At 38.3% G+C, this 25,463-nt stretch overlaps 1 protein-coding gene across 2 annotated transcripts in view; it reads left to right on the top strand.

The window, feature by feature from the left end:
- Positions 1 to 728: 728 nt before the first annotated feature.
- Positions 729 to 25,463, top strand: part of msraa (methionine sulfoxide reductase Aa) — an 82,274-nt gene continuing 57,539 nt past the window's right edge. The window contains exon 1 of one of the 2 annotated variants that reach the window (XM_056269147.1): positions 729 to 916. In XM_056269147.1, the coding sequence (XP_056125122.1) occupies positions 781 to 916 (136 nt within the window). In that variant the 5' untranslated portion in view covers positions 729 to 780. The remainder of the gene's footprint in view (positions 917 to 25,463) is intronic. The other variant, XM_056269146.1, reaches the window with a different exon arrangement.

The following is a 25,463-nucleotide window of genomic DNA, read 5'->3' as shown; positions in this document are numbered from 1 at the left end:
TCGATCTTAAACGGTGTATGTGCATTAATAGCTGTCAGCCATGTCGGTGCGCAAATGAGCGGTCTGAATTTATTTACCCAGCGTATTTTTATTTTGGTCGCGCATGCGCACCACTTGTGTGCAACCCCCTACCTATGGCTATAATGCATGCGCCGACATTTAACTGATGAGAACTGACTTTCAATTTGAACTTGACATTATTACCATAGATTATTACACATAAAAATCACAAACTTCCAGTAACTGACACAAGCACATAGGCCTAATGATAAGCACAAAGAAATTACATAATTATTAGCATTTTGAATATTAAATACAATATGGGTAGGCAGGCTACACAAAATAGTAGGTTGTGAAGTTGATGCTCAATTGTTCACAACCTGGCAAGTGTGGCCATTGTTTTAAAGTCTATGGGTGTGACTTATTTAAAACTAGCATTTTATAAGCTCACATTAATTAATAGACTTTATATTTGTAGTATTAAACATTATTGTCACCACGGAGCCATCAATATATATATATATATGTATATAAGTCTATCTTTTAAAAAAGTGCCAACACAAACGAGCAGCTTTACCACTTTTTATTAAAAAGAACACAGCTTTTCCAAGCTCATAAGCTGTTTTTGATCACTAAGCGATATCTTCCAACACACAGTGACTCTGAGTCGTTTTAGCACTGGATTAATAAACATACTTATTTTCTTTATTAGAGTTAAGTAACGAGCACGCGCTTGTGCAATCGTTACACAAGTGCATCGCGTGCGGCGTGTTTGTGCTCATGGTCGCGCGGACTTCCGTGCGTTTGGTTTGGAGTCATTTTATCCAAAGTAGAATGGGAGATATGTCCTCCAAAGTGCGAATGCCAACTCCGGAGGAAGCGCTGCCTGGAAGGGAGCAGAGCATGAAAGTCTCAGGTATGGCGTTGTGAATTTCTCTGACTTTCTCAGTTCATGTGCTAACGCGGCTATCAGCGGTCAAACAAAGGCAGCGCTGTAAGGTTTTAATTCGCTATGGGATACATACAATGGTATAGGTTACGGAATTTCAGCATAAGCTTACGTGTGCAAAAAAGAAATCTATGAGATGGGTCTTCTGCGCGATCGAGGAAACGGGGGCTTTGTTTTGTTTTTCCTGGATCTGTGCGAAGCGCATGCGCACTAGTGCTACAGTAATTTGGTTTATTCTTGACATCCAGATAGCGGGTATTTGGAGACTTTATTTACTCCCATTTCCGTACTCAATAGGCAATTAATATATGTTTTGTGACGCCCTAGCAGTATCAGTACATCTTACTCAGCCCCTTTTCTCTTTTTCATTTTTTATCAATTTTTCACTTCAGAGTACGTTACCATTTAGATGGAGCAAAATGTTTTCAAAGTAAGTCTTTTTTTACCGAGTAATATCTCCAACACTCTTGGCATTAAATATTCATTATTTTTTTCCTCAGAGGCAAGAGTACAGGGCAGTAAAGGGCAATAAAAAGCTCACTTGCAGTGGAACAGAACAGCTGACTCAGGCTCTTACATAAAAATGGAAATGCTGCTTCAAGTAGAGTGAAGAGCTCTGATGGGAACAGGAGGCTTGCTACGAATCCTAAATCACACCGTTTAAGTGACATCATTTAATCGGAAAAGAAAACATTTAGTTAGAATAGTAAGTAGTTATTTATTCAGCACACTTTTATCCAAAGTGAAATGAATAACGTGGGTGCAGTTATTAAAGGGAGAGTTCAAAAGGTTAGTTTATACAAAAAATAAACCACCTTTTTTTTTAATTGAAAAAATGGATCATGTATCCACTGTGTGTTCCACTGAAAAAATAACAGCATATGGGTAGGAGTAACAAGAACAGACTTTTCATTTTTGTGAAAACCATCCCTTTTGGAGCAGATCACTTGTCTTGCTCAAGGGCACAATAGTGATACAACAAGGCATGTTTCTTTTGGAGGTCGAACTAGCAATTTTCTGGCTTCCAGCCCTGGGCCCCTCTTCCCAGCAGCAGGTCCAAGTGGACATTTCCTTCCCATTTTTGCAGATATTGCATTTGCATTCATTTAAATTGGACAGCTGTGGACTTAGGTTGGAAAGGAATCTTTAGAGTAGCTGATGATAGGTTATTTTTGTAAATCGCCCTAGAAGTTAATACGTATAATAATAATAATATTGTGTCTGCAATGCATCGCTCTCAGGAGCATCCGCAGGCTGCTTGACATGCGACTCACATTGGCGTTCTGTGCAATGGCATGAAGCGTGCCCGTGCAGGGATCCACCCCTTCAGACTGCAGTGAACTGATCATCAGCGCTCGCCTCTCAAGGCTTCCCCTTGGCAACGGGACTCGACCGCGGAGCTGGAAGGTTGCCAGGTAACACTCTGCAACACTGACACACGCGTGTCTCGCTTTGAAGATGTAATGAACCTGGTTGAAGGTTACAGACCACAGAACAGATGGAAGAATGAGATCAGAGCTTAGGGCAGTGCGATGTCTCTTTGAACACGAGCAGCTCGTACAAAAAAACTTTGTGGGCGCTTGGCTCATGTGCTCAGGGAACTGCTTCCGTTCTTTCAAGTTATGTAGTTGGTGTGGACTTCTTTTTGGAGTGGGATTGTACTTTTTATTTTTTATTAACATACAAATATCCCCTCCCTTGATGGCTTTTTAATATTTATTTTAAAACAGTGATTTGTTTGTTCATAAGGCAAATGTTGTCAGAATGTACATTTTTTGGATGAACTTTTCCTTTAAGTGTCACCCACAATTACACACAATTTAACTTCTGATAGGCAAATTATAACAGACATTTGTTACTATACATGAATATTTCATTTATTTATTTTTCTACTTTTAAGTGCTTTGTATTTTAGACAGTTTAATTAACACCAAAAAAAAAAAAATCAGTTTTTCAAAGTTTTTGACCTTGGAGTCAGTTTAAAAGTATATTTGATTGTTCCCAGGAAAAGATGCAAAGAAAATTAATTGTGAAATTGGAATAGTGCTTTAATAGTCGATTAAGTAGTACAGAATAAATACTTCTCTAATAGGGATGTTGTGCTATGGAACATCATACATGTGGTCTTTGCTTAAACATTCATTCTAACCAAAGCAGCAAAGATTACATTTGGTATATATTAAAATTATATTTAATAGGAAATATAGATTGTCAGTGCAATATAGACCAACTGTTTTCACAGCCTCTAGTTGTTCATTTGCCATGCTAAATATCACAACAGTTTTGTGGTAGTGCATTTGAATACATGGTTTGGTTTCCATGTAAGTGAGGAATTTTTTTAGGGAGGGTGTCCTTAGGGCCGTCCCGCTTTGGCACAGCATCGCTGCCATGTCCCCAAAAATGGCAGTAGAAGCACAGGAGGTGCTGTTTTGGCACGCGCTGAAAAGAGGAACGGCAGCAGGACTTTTCCCTGCTAAGATAGATCTGAAAGTGAGTAGGTGAAACACGGAGCAACTCTCGAGTGCCAGTGGCTAACAACGGATGAAGCGGATGGGCAGTCAAACGAGGAACGTTGGAAGTGCAGGGACTCTGGGGAGATTGGGATGACAGACATTCCAATGTCCCCTCACGTCTGTGCATCTGGCGAGTGAGGAGGGGAGGGGACCCTATCTGGATGGTGGTGGCAGGGAATGGCAGAGAAGAGAAATTAATTTGAGATTCGTTTTGATCAATTTGCCTAAATTGGCGCTTTTTCGGGGGGAGGAGGGGGGCCCAGACGAGCAGACACAGGCTGGAGCTCCGCCAGGGTTTCTCGGGAAAGTTGCCACGCTGGGAGTGCGGGAGCACGGAGAGGGAGAGGAATGGAAGAGAAAAAACCCAGGCGAGACTTGGCAGGGTTTTATCGCAGCTCCCTTTGTCTGTTTGCTCAGCTATTGCGCAAAGGAAATCAAAAATACCCAGAGTGCAGGAGCTCAGCTTTAGTGCTAAAAAACAAATCTATAAAGAAAACTACCTTCTACTTTGCAAGAAGCTAGTGCAAAGGTGACGAAACGTTTTTAACAATTCTGGAAGAATTGTTCCTCATTTTTTTGGACGGGACTTTTGAAGTTGTTTGCGCCAAGAGATGACCATGTGTCTTCAGGGGTCTTTGTTATCTTAACCGCAAACGAAGATGCATCTGACTTATGTTCTAATGGCTTCACTATTGGAGAGAATGTCTGGAACTACAAACGGCATGTGCTAAAGAAAAGTTTGCGCCTCCATAATTGGACTACAAAGTTTTGTTTTTACTTGTATACGTTTTAAACTTTTAAAACTTAGAGCCAGAACCAAGACATTGTGTTCCTAAGATGGAAATGGATGTTTTCGTCTAGGAGGAGGAAGTTAGGTGACTTTCCAAGTGTCCTCATCAACAGTCTTCTTTCTTTGAGGTGTGTCTCCAGAAAACCAAGACCATAATCCAAAATGTTTTGCAATTAAATCTGGTTATCACAGTGCGTTTAGATAAGTGAGGGCATAAATAGACTGTTTTTGTTTTCAGGTGATATTCCAGAATTAGGGAATTTAATGCTTTACAAGAAGAAGATGGATTGTTGGTCGGCCATTTTGGTGCTGAAAAGCTTGCGGTCAACAGTAAATGTCTGGAGTATAAAGAAGGCCTGGATGTTGATTTTCTTAACATCTGTAAGTGGTTTCTCTTTCAAGCCAAATAATGCAGGTTGGTCTCATTTTAATACAGATACAATCACATGCTAGTCATTAAGTTTAGAGTTTTTTTTTCTCAGTTGGTATTCTTGACGCTGAAGAGTCATTGTTACAATGTTGTGCTGTTATCATTGGTTGATTATATTTATCAGGATGTGGGGTGCATAAAAAATGAGAATGATCGGTTTCAACTCATTCTATGACTGCTTTTTCTCATACAACCCTGCTTGGTGCATCCGTCTGTACTTTATAGCTTCCTCTCACCAACTTTTATACTAATACACTGGTTTTCTGTCTCTCACAGCCACCCATTGGCATTGCACTCGGATTCTGGCTGCATCAGCAGGCTTCCAGTTAATAACTGTGAAAAGGGCAGGAATAGGGAAGAGACAGAGATAGATTTTGTTGATTCTGTGCCAGGATGAATTTGCCAGATGTGTTTCATCATAAGACAGGTGCCCATGGCTGATAGAACAGGTGCATTATGATGTTTGGTGTTATAGTTTGACATTATGTTTTTTCTGAAAAGGTTTCTCTGTTTTACATCAATACTCAAAAAAGGAAAGGCCTAAACTCTCTTCGGCAGAATTTTAATCATGTGGACATTGAATTTTTAATCACCAGACAGTATTTCTGTCTGACCTTTGAAGATGGATCCAAATTGAATATCTCTTCACTGTTCTGTGTGCCATTTCTGATTTGTTTTATGAAGTAGAAATATATATATATTTCATTTTGCCACCAGCATCTCAGAACAGCTGCTTGGGAAACTGCAAAATGCCAGTTGGAAACTCTCCATTGCTTTCTAAAAAATAAATATGAATTATCAACAAGATTATTCATATAACACCTGGATTGATCTAAATCAACAACCCTAATTACCTACCTTTTTAATATGTTAATTTAAAGCTTATCTTTGGTGTAAAATATATTTTTTAAAGAATTTAAAGTAAAATATTACTTCTGCAAAGGTGAACCCATTAAAGAACAAAAGAAATGGACAGAACTCGAGATTGGTCGTGAAACTGCTTGACTCTACACAACATTTAGATGTGTGGTAACTGTCTGCCCCCCCCCCCCCCCCCCCTTTTTAAGGTGAGGTGTGTTGTGTGCTGTGTGTCATAAGCACAACCATATGTAATGTCTAAATATCGTTCCCAAACAAAATTGATTCGAACAGAAGTTGAGATAGCTCAAGCAATGTTTTGAAATCTCCAAAAGAACCGTTAAAGACCCACTCCGATGAAAATAATGTTTTTCTAGGTGTTAACATGTTCTTGTGGCATTTTTCTTATGTTAGAGGACATATCTTTAGAAAAATAAGCTCAAAGTTGTATTTCTGAGTATTTCTACATTCAAATGGCTGTGAATCAGTAGCAGACGCAAAAATGCCGTTTGAAATAGACTGGAGTTGTGACGTAGTAACTCCACTGGGCGGGCCCACAAGCTCATACTCCCCGCCACGCCCGCTCAGGTTCTGAGGAGTAGAGAAGACGATGGCGGATCAACACCTATGTGCGGTAGCGGGTTGCAATGCTAAGAGGAGAAATAGTGGTATTAGCTTTCATGCTTTACCAAAACATGTTGCTGTGAGAGATAGATGGATTACGTTCCTTGGTCACGGCAATGTTAAAAACCACACATCGGTTTGCGTTCAGCACTTTACAGAAGACTGTTTCACCAACTGGCAGGAGAAGAAAATGGGCTTCGTCAATAAATTGTTTTTGAAGCCGGATGCAGTGCCTTCCATCAAGACACTATCAACTTCAAAAAGGTTAATCTGACTAAATGTTTGACTAGATCTATGTACGTCCTCTTGTTCCTCGTCCGAGCTGGCATCTGGCTCAAAACTGTACGGCTGGATAGCTCCAATATTGTTCTCCATTTTTGATGCACCGGTATTGACAGTTTGGGGATTTAAGCTAGCGGGAGAGACAGAGCTCTCAGCAACGGGGAGGGGGAGGGTCGTCTCCGTGCCAACGGCTCCGCCCACAACGCAGAGGCGAATTTCTAATGAGCTACTGCCGCTCTGCTGAAGCAAAGTCCCAGAAAACGGCACAGGTTTTGTGATTTTGGCTAAAAATGGCATAATCATAATTTAAAGACCACTGGGAATGTTTAAAAATAGCTCAAAAATATGATCGGAGTGGGACTTTAACTCTTTAACATTGAAAAATGCAACATGTTTGTAAGATTTCACTTCTTGAGCAGCAAATCAGCATGTTAGAATGATTTCTGAGGGATCATGTGACACTGAAGACTGGAGTAATGATGCTAAAAATTCTGCTTTGCCATCATAAAAAAATATTTGAATAGAAAGCAGTTATTTGACACTGTAATAATAATTCACAATATTACAGTTTTTCCTGTATTTTTGATCAAATAAATGCAGTCTTGGTGAGCATAAGAGACTTCTTTCAAAGGCATTAAAAAATCGTACCTATCCTAAACTTTTGAATAGTATTGTGTATGTATTTATTTAAATATTGCATACTTTTTACATTAGCATTTTTTTTTTTTACTGAGAACTGAGTTCCTCATGCTTGAGGATTGTATTTTGGGCACTTGAGCTTTTTTCCTGCCTAGTAGAAGAGTCCAACCATGCATGTGTAACAGTGGCTGTAAATTATTCATAACTTCCTTGGGAGAAATAGAAAACCTAATATGTTGCATGCCTTTTCTCAGTTTTTTTAAACTTAGAAGTACCTTTTAATGGTTGCAGAAAAGCAGTGTGTTGTTTTTGGTGAATTATTGTGCATGTTGACCCTCTTTAAGTCAGTTAATGTCTTGAAACTCTAGCTTCCTTTAGTATTATTTGGAATAGTCTTTTTCTTTGCTGATGTGCTGTAGCTCATGTGATGTTCCTGTAGTTCCTAACACACATACTCTATAAATATGCACAGTTTGCACACCTTGTAAGTCAATTTGGATAAAAGTGTCTGCCAAATGCATGAATGCAAATGTAATCTGACCTTGGAACCCTAATGTGTAGAGAATAGGAAGATCTGTAAGTGTGATGTGATTAAGTAGATCGTTTAAAAAGGCTGTTACACACTCCCTCTGTCTCCCACAGAGCACTTTGCCCCGCTCAAGAACACATCTGTCAACACACAGGTCTTGTATTGCTTTCAGCGGATGTCGGACCTGTCTGTCTTGCCACTGATTTATAAAAGTTGGCTTATGTACTGGCGTAATGTTTGTGAAATGTTTTATGATAGATTTGGACTAAGGAATTAAAGTCATTCCAAGGTCTTATATGGGCTTGCACTTCATCAGCTTGAGAAAGCATTAAAGGGATGTTCTGGGTTCAAAGGTTAAGATTTATCAGAAAATAATTTTGGCTCGTTCCTCAGTTTGGAAAAATTGTGGAAACGTATGCATAAACAATGGAAGTCTCTGGGGCAAGACCTCAGGAGAAATTTTAAAATATACCACAAGGGATAGTCCACCCAAAAAAATGAAAACCCTCATGTCATTTTGAGAAATTATATCCTGTTGTTTGGCTCTCAATAATGTCATCTTTTGTGGAAAGAAAGAAAGCCATACATGTTTGGAATGATATGAGGGTTAATAAATGATGACAGAATTTTCATTTTTGGGGGATCTACAGGTATCCCTTTAAGAACATTATAGGCTATGTTAATATAATAACATGAGACTTTACTAACTTTGTCTGCAAATTTAAATTTAAATCAAATTTAAATTGTGCAAGGAAACCAAAAAAAGAACAGTTTACATTGAAATACAAGTTCATCTGTTGATGTTAAAAACTTCATTTAAACTACTTTGCAACTCAAATAATACTTATTTTAGTATATAATTAATATGAATGCATATCTGCTTCTAAACCCACCAGAATGCTTTCTTCAGTTGACTTCCATTATAACTGCACTGGTCGAAATCATGGTCTCTTGTAATTGTCAGCCTGACAAAGATGCTTTTGACAAAGCTTAGTTTGTTTTCAACATTTTCGCAATGTAATGGAAGTACCAACAGATCTTTGGTCAATTTTGGAATTGTGATTTTGGAATTTTGATCAATTATGAGCTCAGAACATTTTTAATAAATGAAACATGCATGGAAGACTTGTTCAATAAGATCAATTACAATCATTTGGATAATAGATAGGGTGAATTTCTATGTCATGCCTACTTTAAATGGTGGTGCTGTTACCTTTAAATGGTAACTGAATGGGATTTTTCCAAAACTGGTATAGGCTCAGTGACGTTTTCATTCTTAAAGCTGTGATTTATCTTTCTTTTTGCAACATGGTGGAAGTTGGAATGGCTTTGAACAGTTGAGTCCAAGAAGACGGAAAATGAATATCACTGCGTTGGGTTGGTGGATTTGGCATCATGGCTGTGCGTCTGATAAATTCCAAATCTCACAGCTTGAAGGGTTGTTTCAAGAGATCAAAATTATTCTTTCGAAAATGTGTTTGGATTCCTAATGCAGGTTGCAAAAACACTCGCTCTCTTTGCTCAGAGGACGTATCCACCCGTTTGTCTGAACAAAGAACTGAAGGAATTAAAGATATGATGTGTTCTGGGTCCTAGAGTGCATTTCATTTTGCTGTTTTTTTTTTAACCTCTGGTGAGCAAAACCCCCTTTAATCTTAGTTCCAAAGAACTGCACTGACAGGCAGGTGTGGAGCGCTAGTAGCCATGTTTGATGTTGACACATAATCGCAAGATGAAGGGAGAAGGAAGCTTTTTCACTCACAAAGAGATCTCTCTCACTCCTTCACCTCTGTGGCCACACGTCTACCTGTTACCGGCTCATTAGTGATCCTGTCTTCCTTTATATTGAAAGAATAGGAGCAGGAGGGTAAAACCCTGTCTGTCGCACATGCACTGTGTTGTAGTACGAGAGTCCTCAGTTCCACTGATCACAGTAGCGTCTAGGTTGCTATTTTTGGAGGACTTCTAAATATTCTGTAGTTGAAGAAAATCAGGTAATAATGTTGTAAACAAACTGATCCACTATGGTTTAAGTGCTTTTTTGTAACTTAGTCTTGAGGAGATGTGTGAAAATTGCATCTTAGAGATTCAAAGATTCAAATTGAATCATTCACAGATGTAAACTGATTGATAATGAGGTGTTATAAATGGTGTTCTTCCATGCTACTATTTTTGTAGCATGTACAAATATGTAAGCTTTAAGCTTTTACTTGAAAAAAAAACTTGCAAAGTCTTCTAACTCAGACTTTCAGGGTAAATGTTTTTTTTAAAATATACAGACTGAAAGAGTTGTTGAAAGATAAATATTGGTGATGTCATGCGACCGTGGTATAATTTATTTATACCCATTTATTTAGGCTTCAAAATTCACTCATTTGTGAAGTGTCATGATGAACAAAACGTGTTACAAAGCATATTTTCTGCAATAATCCAAAAGCCAATGGAAAAATCTAATGTTTTTTTTTTTTTTATCAAGGGAACCAGGGTGATGCTAACTTCTGGGTTGGCTTACAAAATCTCTGTAGCATTAAAGTGTCCTATTATGCTATTTTAAACATTACTCATTTTGTTTTGGAGGTCTCCAACAACAGGTTTACATGCATCTGAGGTAAAAAAAAACCCCCAAAAAACCAACACTTTAAATTTCTCATAATACACATTGTACATTTCTGAAAGAGTCTGAAAAAAGGTTTGTTCGAAGATTCAGTCTCTCTTAACCCCTCCTTTCCGTAAGCTTACTCTGCTCTGATTGGTCAGATGGCCCAGGCTCGCATTTGCAAATTTGTTACATTGTTACATAGGTATGTAACAGGAGGTGAGACTTTTAGGAGACAATAACTTTGTTTGTTGTGTACTTTGATTTTTAAAACTTTGCAGACTGTTTACCTTCACAAACAGCTGCACTGCATGAAAAGTAATATTCAAAAAAGCATGATAGGGGACTTTAAACATGCAATTTACAGTGAAGTCATGTGACATCATCGTAGCATACTATGCAATGTTTGGCGTGGCATACAAGTTTTACAAAATAGTGGGCGTTATACAGTATACTGTGCAGTCTGCTTCAAGCAATACACTTGCATTCTATTCCAAACAGCCTTGTTTAATCACCATGACAAAGGAAGTGATTAAGTGTTGGGCATTTTACAAAATGATAGTCTCTTGGCAGTCCTTGGGTGACTACATGCTGTTGCCAATGGTGACAATATCAAATGAACTGGAATGAACTGAACACTTTCATTCCATAGCTGAACATGAAGTATGAGGAACGCTTTAGCCATGTAAATATAGCTTTCTATTTGATGCGGTTTCTCTTTCTGATTTCACCTCAATGTCGTTCTCATTCTCTCTAGCCTTCCCCCACCCTTCTTCTGATTGGTCGAATTAACTCTGCAGCCTCCTGTTGTGAATAATTACTTTTGATCAAATGCGGATCTCTCTCTCTCTCTCTCTCTCTCCTCCGCAGTTTTCAGATTTCTCTTTAAAAAAAATGGTCACTTCCCTATATCATACGCACATGTAAACATACACTCTACATGTTAAGGGCTCTTTCTGCTCTGTTATTATGGTAGACGATACCTCTCTGAGTTATTGCTTTGGTTGTTTAAGCGATTCTGTTGTAAGTCTCATGTTTTTCCGAACACTCATGAGTCTCTTTCTTCCATGGAACGTAAAATGAGACGTTATGCAGATTATTCACACTGTCCTTTTCCTATAGTAAACCCTCATCAAAAATGACTGGGCACCCTAAAAGTAGTTCATATGACTAATCATGTGCTATATTCTTCTGAAGTCTTTTGAAGCCAAAAGATAGCTTTATGCGAAGAACAGATTGCCATAGCTCGTAGCATTATGTTAGAGTAGACACATGATTTCTCGCACCAGTTCCAAGGACTTAAAACGGAGTTGAAACGGAGCAACAGATCTTTTCTTCTATTTTGTAACATAAATCTGAGTTTAAATCTTTACTTTAGTGTTGTGATGCTTTTACTTTAGCGCACCTCCTCTCCAGACTGATGGTTTGAGGTGAGTGGTTGAGGATATTCAACCCAAGCCGTCAAACTGACGTCATCAGAGAAGGAACGCCATTCCAGAGAGGAAGCAAATTTTAAGATTTTGATTAAAGATTTCCACAACAAACACATTATTTTCTGTGTATTAACTTAAACAGATTAATCTTTTACCACAAGACTAGTAATGTGCGCTAACAAAGTAAATGGGGTCAATTTTGAATTCATGATGACAAAGATATTTTATCGCTTCTGAAGACTTGAAATACAGGTCACTAGTCATATAGACCAGGGGTTTTCAAACCGTGGGTCGCAGATTGGGAAGAGGTGGGTCGTGCAGTCACTACTGGCTGCAGCTAAATTTACGTTTCATGAATGACACACATACAAACAGGTTGCACGATGTAGGTACCAACGTTAAATAGAAATCGCTATATTGCTTAGTGTGATTTTCAAATTTAATTAGATAATTATGTCAGCATTGTGTTTCATGCGTGCGACTAGTTGTGATAAAAATGTTCAATGTCTCAGAGCGGCTCGGTTCATTAAGCGGTTCGGTGCGCATTATTACCAAGAAGAAACTCGTTTACTCAAATCACTGCTCTGCATTCCGCGTGAGATCGCATTACACCAGAGAATTCAAATGTCACGAAAGGCTGATTCAGGTCTGGGCTGCGTTTCTCAAAAGCATCGTGAGCTAGGTTGATCGTAGAGACCATTGTTGGCAATGGTTCTACGATCTATACTTAGGCATACGATGCTTTTGGGAAACGCAATAATCAAGCGTAGCGTCAGTTCTGGCAGGTCACGTTAGTCAAGCTCGCATCAGCTGACTCTCAGCTGATCCACGTCGACCTATAGGAATACGACGCCTATCACTGTATACATATAAAATCTCCTTCAGTATTATCAGCAGCTATCGCGTTCCTCAGGAGCTCATTACCCTCCTCCATCCCCGGCTCCTCCTCTCGCCCAGTCAACATTTGGCATTCTGATTCCCCTTGAATCAGAATAAATTCTCAAATTATGTTGTACTTGAATTAATGATATCTGCAATACATTCACGTTGGTTCTGTTCTGTTTACCCTAGGGGGGGTTATTGCTGCTCTCCCTCCTCTTATCCATGCTAGGATGGATGCGCAGGGAGTTCTCGCCCAGAACGGAACCATACCGCCAATCCAAACTGTATGCTAATTGTCAATCGTATTTGACGATAGTGGTCCTGTCAGAAATCTCTGTCGTCTGTTCAACACAGCGCTGTTGTCTTTCAGAGATATATGGTCGTCGCAAGAGTGCGTTGTTTGCGTTCCAACAGATCTTTTTTCGTTGTAGGAATATTCTGCCTACATCTCCTTTTGTGTTCCGGAGAAGAAAGAAAGTCATATAAACCGTACTGGAATGACATAAAGCTTAGTAAATGATGACAGAATTTTCATTCCTGGGTGAGCTAACCATTTAAAGGAAGGTAATAGTGGTATTTTGTCTGTTTTTGCGCTGAACTCTGTTCTTCACTCCTGGATGTCCTCTGAAAGTGGCAGGCCACCTCTGGACGGTCTGACAGGCAGAGGAATCAGCATGTCCTGCACTCTCTCTCCACGTCCTTAGTGGACCACATGCCTGCACTGCTCTGTTCCGCCTGGCTGACCTGTCAAAAATGTTCTAGTCACACGAGTGGGCTTCTACAGCGCTGCTGCATGGAAATGACTTGGCACCTTTGCATTAATTTTTCATGGGCCTCGCCTTTAGATGTTCCCCCTCTTTTTGAATATTGCTATTTCAAAGGCCCAGCCCTGCAGATCGCCAGCGTCATCGTGGCCCTGTGGCCGAGGAGTTTCAATACAGGATGATGCTCCCATGCTGGCAATCAAACCACATGAAAGTTGCCCACCTGGAGCATCTGTATCAAAATGTATCGTTGTTCATGAGTGCTATAAATAGCTTTCCAATCAGACTTGAGCCCCCCCCCCCCCCCCCCCCCCCTCACCCCCTAGATGGAAATTACTTTAAATGTGTTGCTGTATAGGTACGTTACGTAGGTGGGGGAAGCTGAAGTGTCTTCGTAAATGCAAAGAACGTGTCAGCTGGGAACACTGGGAATTGAATTACAGGAAAGCATAATGCAATCCTTGATATCTACCTACTCTGCCTAATGAAATCAGCAGATGAAAGCACAGCTGGACATTCTTGCAGGATATTACTGTATGAGAAAGTGCTTAGCTGGCTGAGGGAGCTGGAGAGCGCCAAAGGTGCTGGAGAGCGCCAGCACCTTTGGGAAAAGTATGTGAATGTTCTCACACCAGTGCATGTTCTTTCCACTTCAAAAAACTCTTTTGTTCAGGGGCGGGGCTATTGGTGGGCCATTGTGGGAAATGAAAAACGTTAGACTTTAAGTTCTTTATTTATTTTAGTTCTCTTCTATTCTTGTGGTATCGGCTACTAGTATTGGGTTATATAATTTATTATAATTTATATATTATAATTTATACACTATCGGGTCAAAAGTTTGAAATAATGAACAATTTTTAATGTTGTCTTATGCTCACCATGTCATGACATCTTTTTCTGTTTTGCTCAATAAATGATCATTTATTGAGCAAATATACAGAAAAATATGTAATATTGTGAAATAATATTACAATTTAAAAGAACCATTTTCAATAAATATTTCAATAAATAAAAAAACATATTTTAAAATGCCATTTATTTCTGTCATGGCAAAGCTGAATTTTCACCATCATTACTCTAGTCTTCAGTATCACATGATTCTTCAGAAATCATTGTAATGTGTTGATTTGGTCCTCAAAGTAAAAAAGAAGAAAAGAAGAAGTAATGAATACTTTTATTCACCAAGGACGCATTAAATTATTCCAAATGACAGTTAAGACATTTATAATATTATCTATTTCAATTAAATACTGTACTTTTGAACTTTCTATTCATCAAAGAATCTTGAAAAAAATGGATCACAGTTTCCTCAAAAAATATTTAGCAGCAAAAACTGTTTTCAACGTTAATAAGAACCATTGTTAAAACCAATAAAGAGCTGAACGCCCAATCAGCATATTCGAATGATTTCTGAAGGATCATGTGACACTGTAATGGCTGTTGAAAATGCAACTTTGCCCCACAAGGCAAAAATACATTTTAAAAATGTATGAAAACAGTTATTTTATAATAATATTGGACTATATTACAGTTTTTACTGGATTGTTGACAAAATAAATGCATGAGAGACTTCTTTAAAAAACAATAAAAATCTTAATTATTCCAAAGTTTTTACCAGTAGTGTATTTTTCAGGGGCTGATGTGATGGATAACAATGTTGTTGCTGACCATTTCTTTTGACCAATGCATTTGTTGATAGGTACAGTTAGGGGTTAAATTGGCATTTTGGAGTTGGGGGAACCCAAAGATCCTGGTGGTGTGGTAAGATATGATATAACCCCCTTCCACCCTTTAAATAAGCACATTTACCTATATGTGAAAGCACTATTTCCACAAATTTACAGATAAAGAACAGACAAGGGTATTTGGAACAGGTATGATATTGCTTATTATGTATTTGTTGTAATACTGTGGTGCAATAAATGTAATATTATACCACAGGCTTTATGATATTTCCTACATCTCTGACAGCTCAGTTTTCTCTGTATCCTTTTGGGAGATGAGAGAGTCATATATCAAAGAGATAATGGAATGTGTCGTCTTGGGCGCACCACAAGAAGGAGCAAAATCACCTTATGTAACTGATTCGTGCTTTTAAGACAATTATCTTTTTAGCTCCCTTAATTGCAGGTAAAACAGTCAGCGCTGAGTTGCCCATTATTTTGGCAGAGCTGACTGCTACACACACAGATCTTTTATGCACGGATTCAGCTGCGCCACACAATGGCAAGTAGGAGGATGAGAGAGAACAAGAAAAAAAATCTAATCTGAATCTTTCATCTCTAGCTAACAGTAATGACATAGCCACAAACTGAAACAATCTTCCTCTTGACTTCAAACGCACATTTGTCTTTCTGCACTAACATTTGCTCCAGACAGTCGTTTTTACATTATGTAATTGTAACTTCTGATTTTTGTACTGGTTCACTTCTGAAAAATCTGATTTGCTTTTATTATGAAGGCTATATGAAGTCTTCTTTATTTATTTAGATATCTATTATTTAGTTATGATGACCTCTTTAGGGTTGGTAATTGAGAACAAAAAGAAAAAAGAATGAGGTTCACATGTGCATTCTTCTGTTGAATGAATGACGCATATTTGTTGGTTCTTTTTAGCGAGTCAAAAACACAGCGCAACCCGGCTGCACCCGAAAACTTAAAATGATGCCTTCGAAGGACACATTCCAAGGTAGGAAGGCATCAAGGCATGTCCGAATCCAATGTTAGCTTCACTTCCTGTCTGAGAAGATGCCTTCATCTGATCGATTTTTGAAGGCAAGACAGATATATCCTTCACTGCCTTTGATATACCATTATCCAATGGGTTCCATTCGGTGAAAGTTGCAGGTCAGTTTGTGTAAATGTAAGTTTTTTACATTTTCCACTTCTGATGTAGTTTCTAGTGAGAAATCACTACTGTAGTAACTTAATATTTGTTTAGTTCTCACCAAATCTCTCTCTATTTTGCAGTAGATCGTTAAATTGATGATCTGCTGTTTAAGACAAACGCTGCCTGCAAAGTCCTTGCCTATTGAGAGTGAGGAGTCACGTGCCGATTTGGCGCCGGTCGGCCATGATGGTAGGAGACGCTATCGGTTGCCAGGGGCAACGCCTTCAGAACTTCACAGAGGCGCGACTAAACATTCCAGAAATAGCGAAAGAGAGACAGCGCAGCTTAGTATTTGTTTACATTTTAGCGATACGCCGCAGTTTCTTTGGAAGATATGGAGAAGGAAGAGAAATGAAAGGGGTTCTATCGGGAGAGATTAAAGAACAATGCTAGCCAGCTTTATTTAGAGAAACTGCTTGTCAATAAACTGACAGCAGCAACAGCGAGCAAAGCATGATTTCAAAAGCAACACATTTCAGCACAGTTCGCCTTTTATTTAACACAAACGAACGAAATTAAGACTCTGTTATTCAACTAGAGTTGTTTAATTTGTTATAGATATATCTGTACCGCGAAATGTTTTAAAAAGACACTTTTTTTAATGACGTACGACTCGCATTTACGGGATTGTCCGATCTGTCCGCTTAACGTTGCACGGCAGGTGCAAATGCACGTATCTGATTCATATCAGATTTATTTCCACATATGAATGAGGCCTGAAACATCAAGTATGACTGAACTCTCGCAGTTTAACGTTACAGGTTTGGGGGTTTCTAAGTCTTGCACCCAGCCGCAGCAGAATTGTTCATAAGCTTCTAATGACTTAAAGCTTCTGAACTCTTGCATTGTGTAGGCAGTAACGTTAGGCACTGATACCATAAACCAGGTAATTGACTATGTCAGGGTATGTGAAAGGTGGTAGTGCTTTGGGTCTTTCATCCATTCTGTAGCAGGTCGTACGGGTCCATGTTGTTGATGTCAAGTAGTTTCTCTAAAAAACGCTGCTTGGTGTTGTTATTTAGTCTCTCCCGATAGAGCCCCTTTCCTTTTGCTTCCCTCTTCTTCATTTATTCCCAAGAAACTGTGCCTTATCGCAAAAATGCAAACAAATGTTAACCTGCTCTCTCTCTCTCTGTCGCTATTTCTCTCAGTCTCACTGTCGAAGTAACCATGACAACGGATAGCGTATCCTTCCAAGATGGCGACGACTTCCCACAATGCAACGCACGTGACGTCACATTCTCATTCTCAATAAGGTAGCAAGGCAGTAAGTCAGATCCTAAGTTTTTGGATGTAGCCCCCGTGTCTGACTGCCGAATGAACATGACTCTTATGAGTCGGTTATTTCTAGGGAGTCAAAAACATACAGCGCAACCAGTGTTGTTCTATTCCCGAACGAATGACTCTTATGAGCCGGTCCTTTTTAGCTAATTAATCACATATAGCATAACCAGTCCATTCGATTCTAACTGTGAGACTTAAATCAATGTAGATACTGACTAATTGTTTCCAATTATGCACATTTTGTCAGTTGTATTTTATAAAAAAAAAAAATGCATGAAATATTGGCTATTACCAGATATTTCCCTAATATATAGTTTGTATATATATATATATATATACGTGTTTGAAAGCTGAATATTTAGATCGAAGCCACCAAATATAATCCGTCTCATAGTCAATCCCTTGCATAATCATTAAAAAATCAGCATTCACTCCACACCAGCCTTAGTGAGATTATTTATATGTGTTTGTTTACATCCCCGGGCTGGCATGCTAGAGAACAGTCTGTTTACTTCTAATAAGCTTTCTGCGGCCATTCAACGCAGGCCTGGCTGTCCCTGGAGGTCCTGTCCCAAATCAGGCCCCCTGACCGGGAGAAGGATGCATGCAGGGCTGACACATGAGTGGTTGGCACATGCCAGGCTTCCTGCTGGGAATACCATCCCTCCCAGCACACAGCTCTCACGCCCTCATCATCCACTCACCCTCCTCCTCCCCTGTGCAGGCTTTTGTTGAGGAATTTTCTATTTCCTATAAAATAGTTGCCAGCTAATGGATTTTTCCTTTATTCATTGGACGTGCTGAGCGATGACTCTCTCGGCACTTCTTAAAGGTGATTTACAATTAAAGAGACTTGGGCTATTTTCTAATGATTCTTTAGCTGAGTGGGTTTTATTGCACTATAAGCTGTGTTATTAACAAACTGCCGCTTCGGCCCGTCCCTGTGGGACATGCTGAAATGCTTTGTCCTTTTCTCTGCTAGTGAATAAGGCCTTTCTCTCAGTTTGAGGCAGTCCAAAGCTTTTACAGTGTCACGAGAGAGGATCCTGAATAGCGCACATTCCCGCATGCAGCCGGCAAACACACTTGTGCCTATTTAGTGGAAAGCGTTCCTGCACAAATGCATGCTAAAGAAACTCTTCGTATTAATCTAGGCATAAATAAATAGGCGCATTTCTGTATTCTGTTGCTTTCCCTCTCTTTCTCTGAATGCATAATATTGCTTGTTAGCTTGTTTCATAAAGTCATTTTATATGCTTTTTTTTATGCAGGCAGGCCAGTGACATTATTGTTATTATACATTCTATTAATAGGCACCTTATATGACACTCAATGACACCTTACAAACACAATAAAACATTGAACAAGTCTTAACCCTCTGGGGTCCTTCATTTCAGAGTCACACTCAGGACCTTCGGGTCCAAATGGGCCGGAAGGGTGGGATTAATATTTATTTAAAAAAATCATCTTTTTTTTTTTTACTTGTTTTTTATAATATTTTTTCTTTTCTTTTTTGGTGTTTTGAGACAATTTCAAAAATAAAAATGATTTATAATTAATATTAATGCAATAATTATGACCCATTTTTTCCCCATTGAATATAATAGAAATTTAAAAAAAAAATTTTTTTTTTTTTTTTTTTTTTAAAGCTGTATTTCATTTTAGAGTCAAGCCTAGGCCTCATGAAAGCAATTTTTGAAATGAGATGGATGCCATCTGGTGGACAAACTGAGCATTTTAAAAATTCAAAACCCATATGTAATCTGAATTTATTAGTGTGTATGTGTATAAAAGTGTGTTTGTGTGTGTGTGTGGATGTGTCTGTTTTGCACTCTTGATGTTTTATAGATTCACCCCTTCACTGTTGTGTGCTTTTTTTTCTGGATCGTGGCTGATTTGTAGTTTGTACGCACAAAATAACTCTGTATTTTCACATTTTTGCCAATTTCCCATTCATTTCCTATGCGGGTCCATTTGGACCCGAAGGTCCTGAGTGTGACTATTTTTTTTACAACCACTTAGACTATTCAAATCCTGTCCCCAATTTTTTGGGGTGTTCATATGCCAAGTACCAACAAAGTCACCAAATTTCGGACCATTCCGATAAAGCAATGATTTAAAAAAAATATATATTTAAATGCTTCGGGTCCATTTGGGGCGAAGGACCCCAGAGGGTTAAGGCGAGATTTATTTTTATGACATATATTTGTGTCCAAGTGCATTATTTAATTTAAAGGGGTCATATAATGGTACATGCACTTTTACAAGTTGATTGTACTGAAATGTGTGATGGCAGTGCCTGTACACAACCATCATAAAATGATAAAAATCCATCCAGTGTTTTTGTTTTAATCTCCTTATATGTTTTCCCCTGCCTCAAATCGAGCCGTTCGATTTTGTGACGTCACACGCTCGGAAGCCCCTCCCATGATTGTTGATTGACAGGAGCGTTTCAACACAGACCCGCCCTCGCTCGTGAGCCAGCTGTCAATCATAGTCTGCGCGGACCGGCGCGGTCATTGTTGATATGCTGGAGCACTGTCTATGAGCAGAATGGCGTCTAAGCGATTGTGGTGTTCTGTTCTTGGGTGTAATAACGAACACAGTCATTTTAATGTTCCTAAATCCGAACCGCTGAAGACGCAGTGGCTGAGTTTGTTTTCGAAGGGAATATTCCCCACGAGCAACGTCAATGCTTTCATGTTTGCGCGAATCATTTCTCACCAGACTGCTTTATCAATGAGGGTCAGTATAAAGCTGGTTTTGCTAAGAAGCTGCTCATGAAAAAAGGATCGGTACCAACTATTCATGTTCCTGCTGAACCTTCAGAACAACTGAAGTGAGTGTAACGTTTTTTTAAACTTTATATTAATATTTATATTATTCTTTGCAAATCGCTAGCTGCACGCTTCACAATGAATGCGTCTAAGGTTTACACTTAGGGTACATTACGGCATGTTTTCTATGTATGACGTTCTCAATATAATTCATAATCCCACGTTTATACTGAACAACACGTTATGGTTATTGTGTTATTGTGTTACAAACGGTGTACACAGAACAGAGAGGCGGGTTGAGGAAAGCTCATTATCATTTAAAGTCATATGCACTGAAACAGCGTGCTGAAAACCGAGCTGTTTTTGACCAAGTAAAATAAGTGTTTTCTTACAATACTAATGAGAAGTATATTACAAACTTTTAATTTAGACCCTAAAGAATCATACTAGCTTGTACAAAAATGGCATTATATGACCCCTTTAAAATAATGTGATAAATTCATGAAATGTATCACGTTATTCAATAAAAACCTATTTAGTTTGAATTAATTTTTTGTACATTCAAATAATAGATATTATTTTACGTATTGGTATCTTAAACCCCCCAAAATGTCAAACCGTCTGCACAAATGAACAGACTAAGAAAACTATTTAAAATGGTGTTTTAATAATAAGAAATTCAAAATAATATACTGTGGCATACATTTATGTTTGAAAATTTTTATTCTTAATTGACAAGTTAATAACAGTAAGCATGATAATGCAGCATCAAGAAGACCCCAATAGATCCTTGTGGCAGAGTGAAAAGTTTTGTAGATCTATCTCAAATACTGATGAACATAGCTACTTTCAAGTATGGGTTGGTTGGTACACTTTCCATGTCAGGTGGTAAAACGAATTTAAAAGTAGGAAAATGCTAATTTAAGATTAACTTCTTTACTGTATTTATGAACTTGCATAGGCAAAAGTAGAAGCCTATTCAATGTAACATTAGTTGCAAAAATCAGGTGGCACAACCAGGAAGTCACGTGGTGCAACTGCAATGAATTTCCCTATATGAAATAAATAATACATTAAGTTAAGATAGTCTTTTTTTAAAATAAATTATATATTTTTTTCAATTATTGATCTAAAATGTTAGGTTTAAGTTAAAGAAAAGTAAAAAGAAAAACAAAGTTTTACACTTTTAATTATTTTCATTATAATTTTAGATGCCACTATTGAATCAAGTAAAGAAAAATCGTTAGCATTTTATTTGACATCCCTGTTCCGCATACATACTATGTACTTATTATAGTCATTACAATAACTGGGTGATAACTAGGTACTAACTCTGAACTTACCCTTAACCTAACCTTAACCTTGTACCTTTTATCCCCCAGTATTTTCTTAGGTAAGTACACATACTGTAAACTAAAGGGTAACACTTTATTTTGATAGTCCACTTTAGACATTCTACTAACTATAAGTAACTTTGCAGCTACATGTCAACTGACTGTCATTAGATTATTAGTAAACTGCATGCTTAATATCTGCTAACAACACTTTATTTTGTTGGTCCCCCAACAGACATTCTACTGACTATAAGTAACTTGGCAACTACAATTCTCCAACTTATTCTGCTAACCCGAACCCTAACACCTAACACTAACCTAACAGTCTACTGACAGTCTACTACAGTCTACTAACTCTCTAATGAGAGTTAGTTGACATGTAGTTGAAAAGTTACTTATAGTTAGTAGACTAGAATGTCTAAAGTGGACTAACTAGAGTGCAACCGACAGGTTTGGTGGAATGTGTAGGTTTAAAGGGGTGGTTGATTATTATTTCACTTTTCTAACTTTAGTTAGTGTGTAATGTTGCTGTTTGACCATAAACAACATCTGCAAAGTTATAACGCTCAAAGTTCAAAGCAAAGGTAAAAAAATATATCTGCTTTTAAAGAAATTGTTTTTTGAAGGACTACAACAAACGGCTGGTACAGATGTCACAAGGTTCGTTGTGTGGGTAGAAGAAGGAAGGAACCGGCGAACATTTAAAGACTTTAATAATAAAATAAATCAACAACAAAATGAAAGTATAAGCCAGCAGCCCCTCGTGGACGACTGCTGGCCACACAAAACACAACATAAAATCAGGCCTGTTCCTCTCTCGTTCTTCACTGTCGTCGCTCCTCCTTTATGCTTCCGCTCACAGGTGTCGCTCATCATTAAATCACGCCACCGGCCTCGCGCCGCTCTCTCACGGCCTTCTGCCTCGTCCTGCTCGCCACACACTACATAACATTTGACATCACTAACCCTAAAATGTACATAAACCCCGCCTCCGGGAACACGCAGTCCATGTTGAGAAGAGAAAGAGTTGTTGTAGTAGAGTAGAGCACATCTGTGTCGCATCCGTCTTTTCACATGCAATACACGTAACAAATGCAATAGCATGTCACTTTGTAAGCATGTTACAACAGTTCCCACACAAGCGATTTTATAGATTATTATGAAGGAATATGCTAATCAATGACTTGAAGGTAGTGAACTCCACATCAGCTACATAAATTCATCAACTAACCATTCAGAAACGTCCTGTTGCATTCGTGTCACTTCTTGAGTCTCTCCATCATTGTCTGACTCCAGTTTAAACATAAAAGGCAGAACAGTTTCTGACATTTCAGTGTGTGTCTGCGTGGTAATCGGAGCTGCTAACACACACAAGCTCTTGAAGCTCCGCCCTCTGTGCTGGGAGCAGCAGCTCATTTGCATTTAAAGGGACACACACAAAACAACATGTTTTTGCTCACCCTCAAAAAGGGACAATTTTAATATGCTGAAAAAAATTTCTGTGGGATATTTTGAGCTAAACCTTCAAATACACACTCTGGGGACATCAGAGACTTATTTTACATCTTGTGAAAAGGGGCATTATACCACCCCTTTAAGGGTGGGTTAAGAGGTATGGGAAGGGTCAACAGTGTAATTAAAGATGTCATTACAGAAATGTATTTCAGATGTAACATGCAGGCATTTTTTTTAAATATAAGTACAATATAAAACATGTATGTACACAATAAGTGCATTGTATCAAATTATTAATTTAAATAGTACATGGTAGTTAAAGGCAAAGTGGGACCGAGAACTCAACTCAGCACAGGACAGGGAGTGCATTAAAATGACCCAGCTACATGGATAGTATATCTTGCAAAAATATCTTTTTATAGTGTTCCGCTAAAGTTGATATGTATTTAATGCTTTAAACACTTTGATGAATGCATTTTTTTTATATATAAAATAAGAATATATGTGCAGATGTGTCAAAGTGAACAAATGGCTGAAAACTAGATCGTGAATATATTATATTCAATGCATTTACTGGTCCAATGTTATTGTGATTTTTCTGTTAAAAATTTTGGCCAAAAAAAATTTGACCAAAAAATGTGGATAATATATCATGTATAATAAATAAATAAATAATATTATTACTATTATTATCATCATCATTTTGATAAGTTTTGTGATGATATATCAATATGATGATGATGATAATAATAATAACACTAATAATAAGAAGAACAATTATTATTATTTCTAAATGAAAATATATAAAAAAAAAGAAATATTAGTATTGTAATATTTCACTCTAAAATAACAAATTGAGTATTTAAGAAAAATAATAATTTGACATTGCAACTAAAATTACAGTAATACTATTTATAGCTCTCCTAGCATTTTCAAACATTAAACCATCAAGCTTTTATTTTGGCTTAAAACTGCAAGGGGCCCTAAAGCTTTTTTGATAGAAGTTTATAAGTGCTTCTCATTATGCTCTAAGACACCAGATCATGAGCTGCTCATGTATAAAAGAACACAGTGCCACACTTCTCTCTGACAAACATGATGAACGTTTTGATGAATGCACTAAGCCATATCACGATTTCGTTTTTATTTTGATTATTTGTGCAGCCCTACTGGAGCCCATTAATAGCGTCTAGCAGCGCTTATGATTTTATTAACTATCACTTACAAGGCAACACGTAATATAATATTTATAGTAATTAACGTATCGTTCCAAGATGTAGTATTTTTTTCTAGCTAGTGTTGAGCTGAAACAGTAGCAGCTACAATTGCTGTACTACTGACATGTTATATAATAAAATAAAATAATAATTTTATTTGTATGGTAAACCGGCTAGGTAAAATGCCTTTTTACGAAACCATGAGTCTGTATATGACTGAGTGTCTGTATCAGGCGTCAGATGCCCCTACTTTATTAAATGGATGCAATTTACAGCGTAACATAAGAAGCTAAAGTGTTCTGAAAGTGTTATGGATCGATTTTTCTCTTTTGAATGCTGTTTTCTCAGACAGAGCTGCATATAAGGCTTTCCACAAGTCCACCCATGTTTTTTTCTTTGGATTATGCTAAAAAAGCATATTTCCTCAATTGAGTGGATGCAATCTCAATCTTTTACCCCGCCATCATCTCCGTCTATATGTTCGACTGCAATCAACCGCTGGACTTTTCAAAAGACCAGCGGATCTCATTCTTGAGGAGGTGGACGTCTGGGAACCTATTGACCAGCTTAATGGCAGCGCATTAAAAGCATCCTGGATGACATGGCCTCTCCAACACACAAGTGCCTTGTCTCCCCTTTAAGCCCTGTAATGGATAAGAGCCTGGCCAGAGTCTCATGTCAGCAATATGATTGCCTACTATTTCCTCCTTGCATAAAGATTCACCTCCAGACAAAGTGCTCTTAAAGTCCATATCGGCCGAACCTTCTCAGTGCATCACGGTGATCCAAAACATTGCAGGAATTCTATCCGTGCCATCCATTTTTGCATGACAGCAGATAGTCGCTGTTTTCATCCCATGCGTAGGTTTGCCGGTTTGTTTCGGCTTTTTTTGTCTGATTATGATGTGTTGGCAGCGCTGCAGACAGGCAGTTGGTATAATCAGCTAAAACAATGGGCCGTAATAGCTGAGAGCGTAGCCGCTCCTCTCATCAGCTCTCATTATAAACAGAGACGCTGTGTCGCTATCGCTAGACGACACAGGCGTGGATCAAAGCACTTGCCTGATCGCAGAGAGCTATCGAACAAGCCGTGTTTTGCGGTATATGAGGATGTCGTGCTCTGAAAGTTTATTGCGGTATCAGCAGCACTTGTGGTCTGTTTTGATGGTCCAAGATGAGAGTGTCTGGTTGGCCGATGATGTATTCTCTATCCCCTA

Source organism: Rhinichthys klamathensis, unplaced genomic scaffold (genome assembly GCF_029890125.1).
Source record: "Rhinichthys klamathensis goyatoka isolate OS25496 unplaced genomic scaffold, OSU_Roscu_1.1 h1tg000281l_1, whole genome shotgun sequence".
In the NCBI taxonomy this organism is placed as follows: Eukaryota; Metazoa; Chordata; class Actinopteri; order Cypriniformes; family Leuciscidae; genus Rhinichthys; species Rhinichthys klamathensis.
This window is presented reverse-complemented; position numbering and strand designations above follow the sequence as displayed.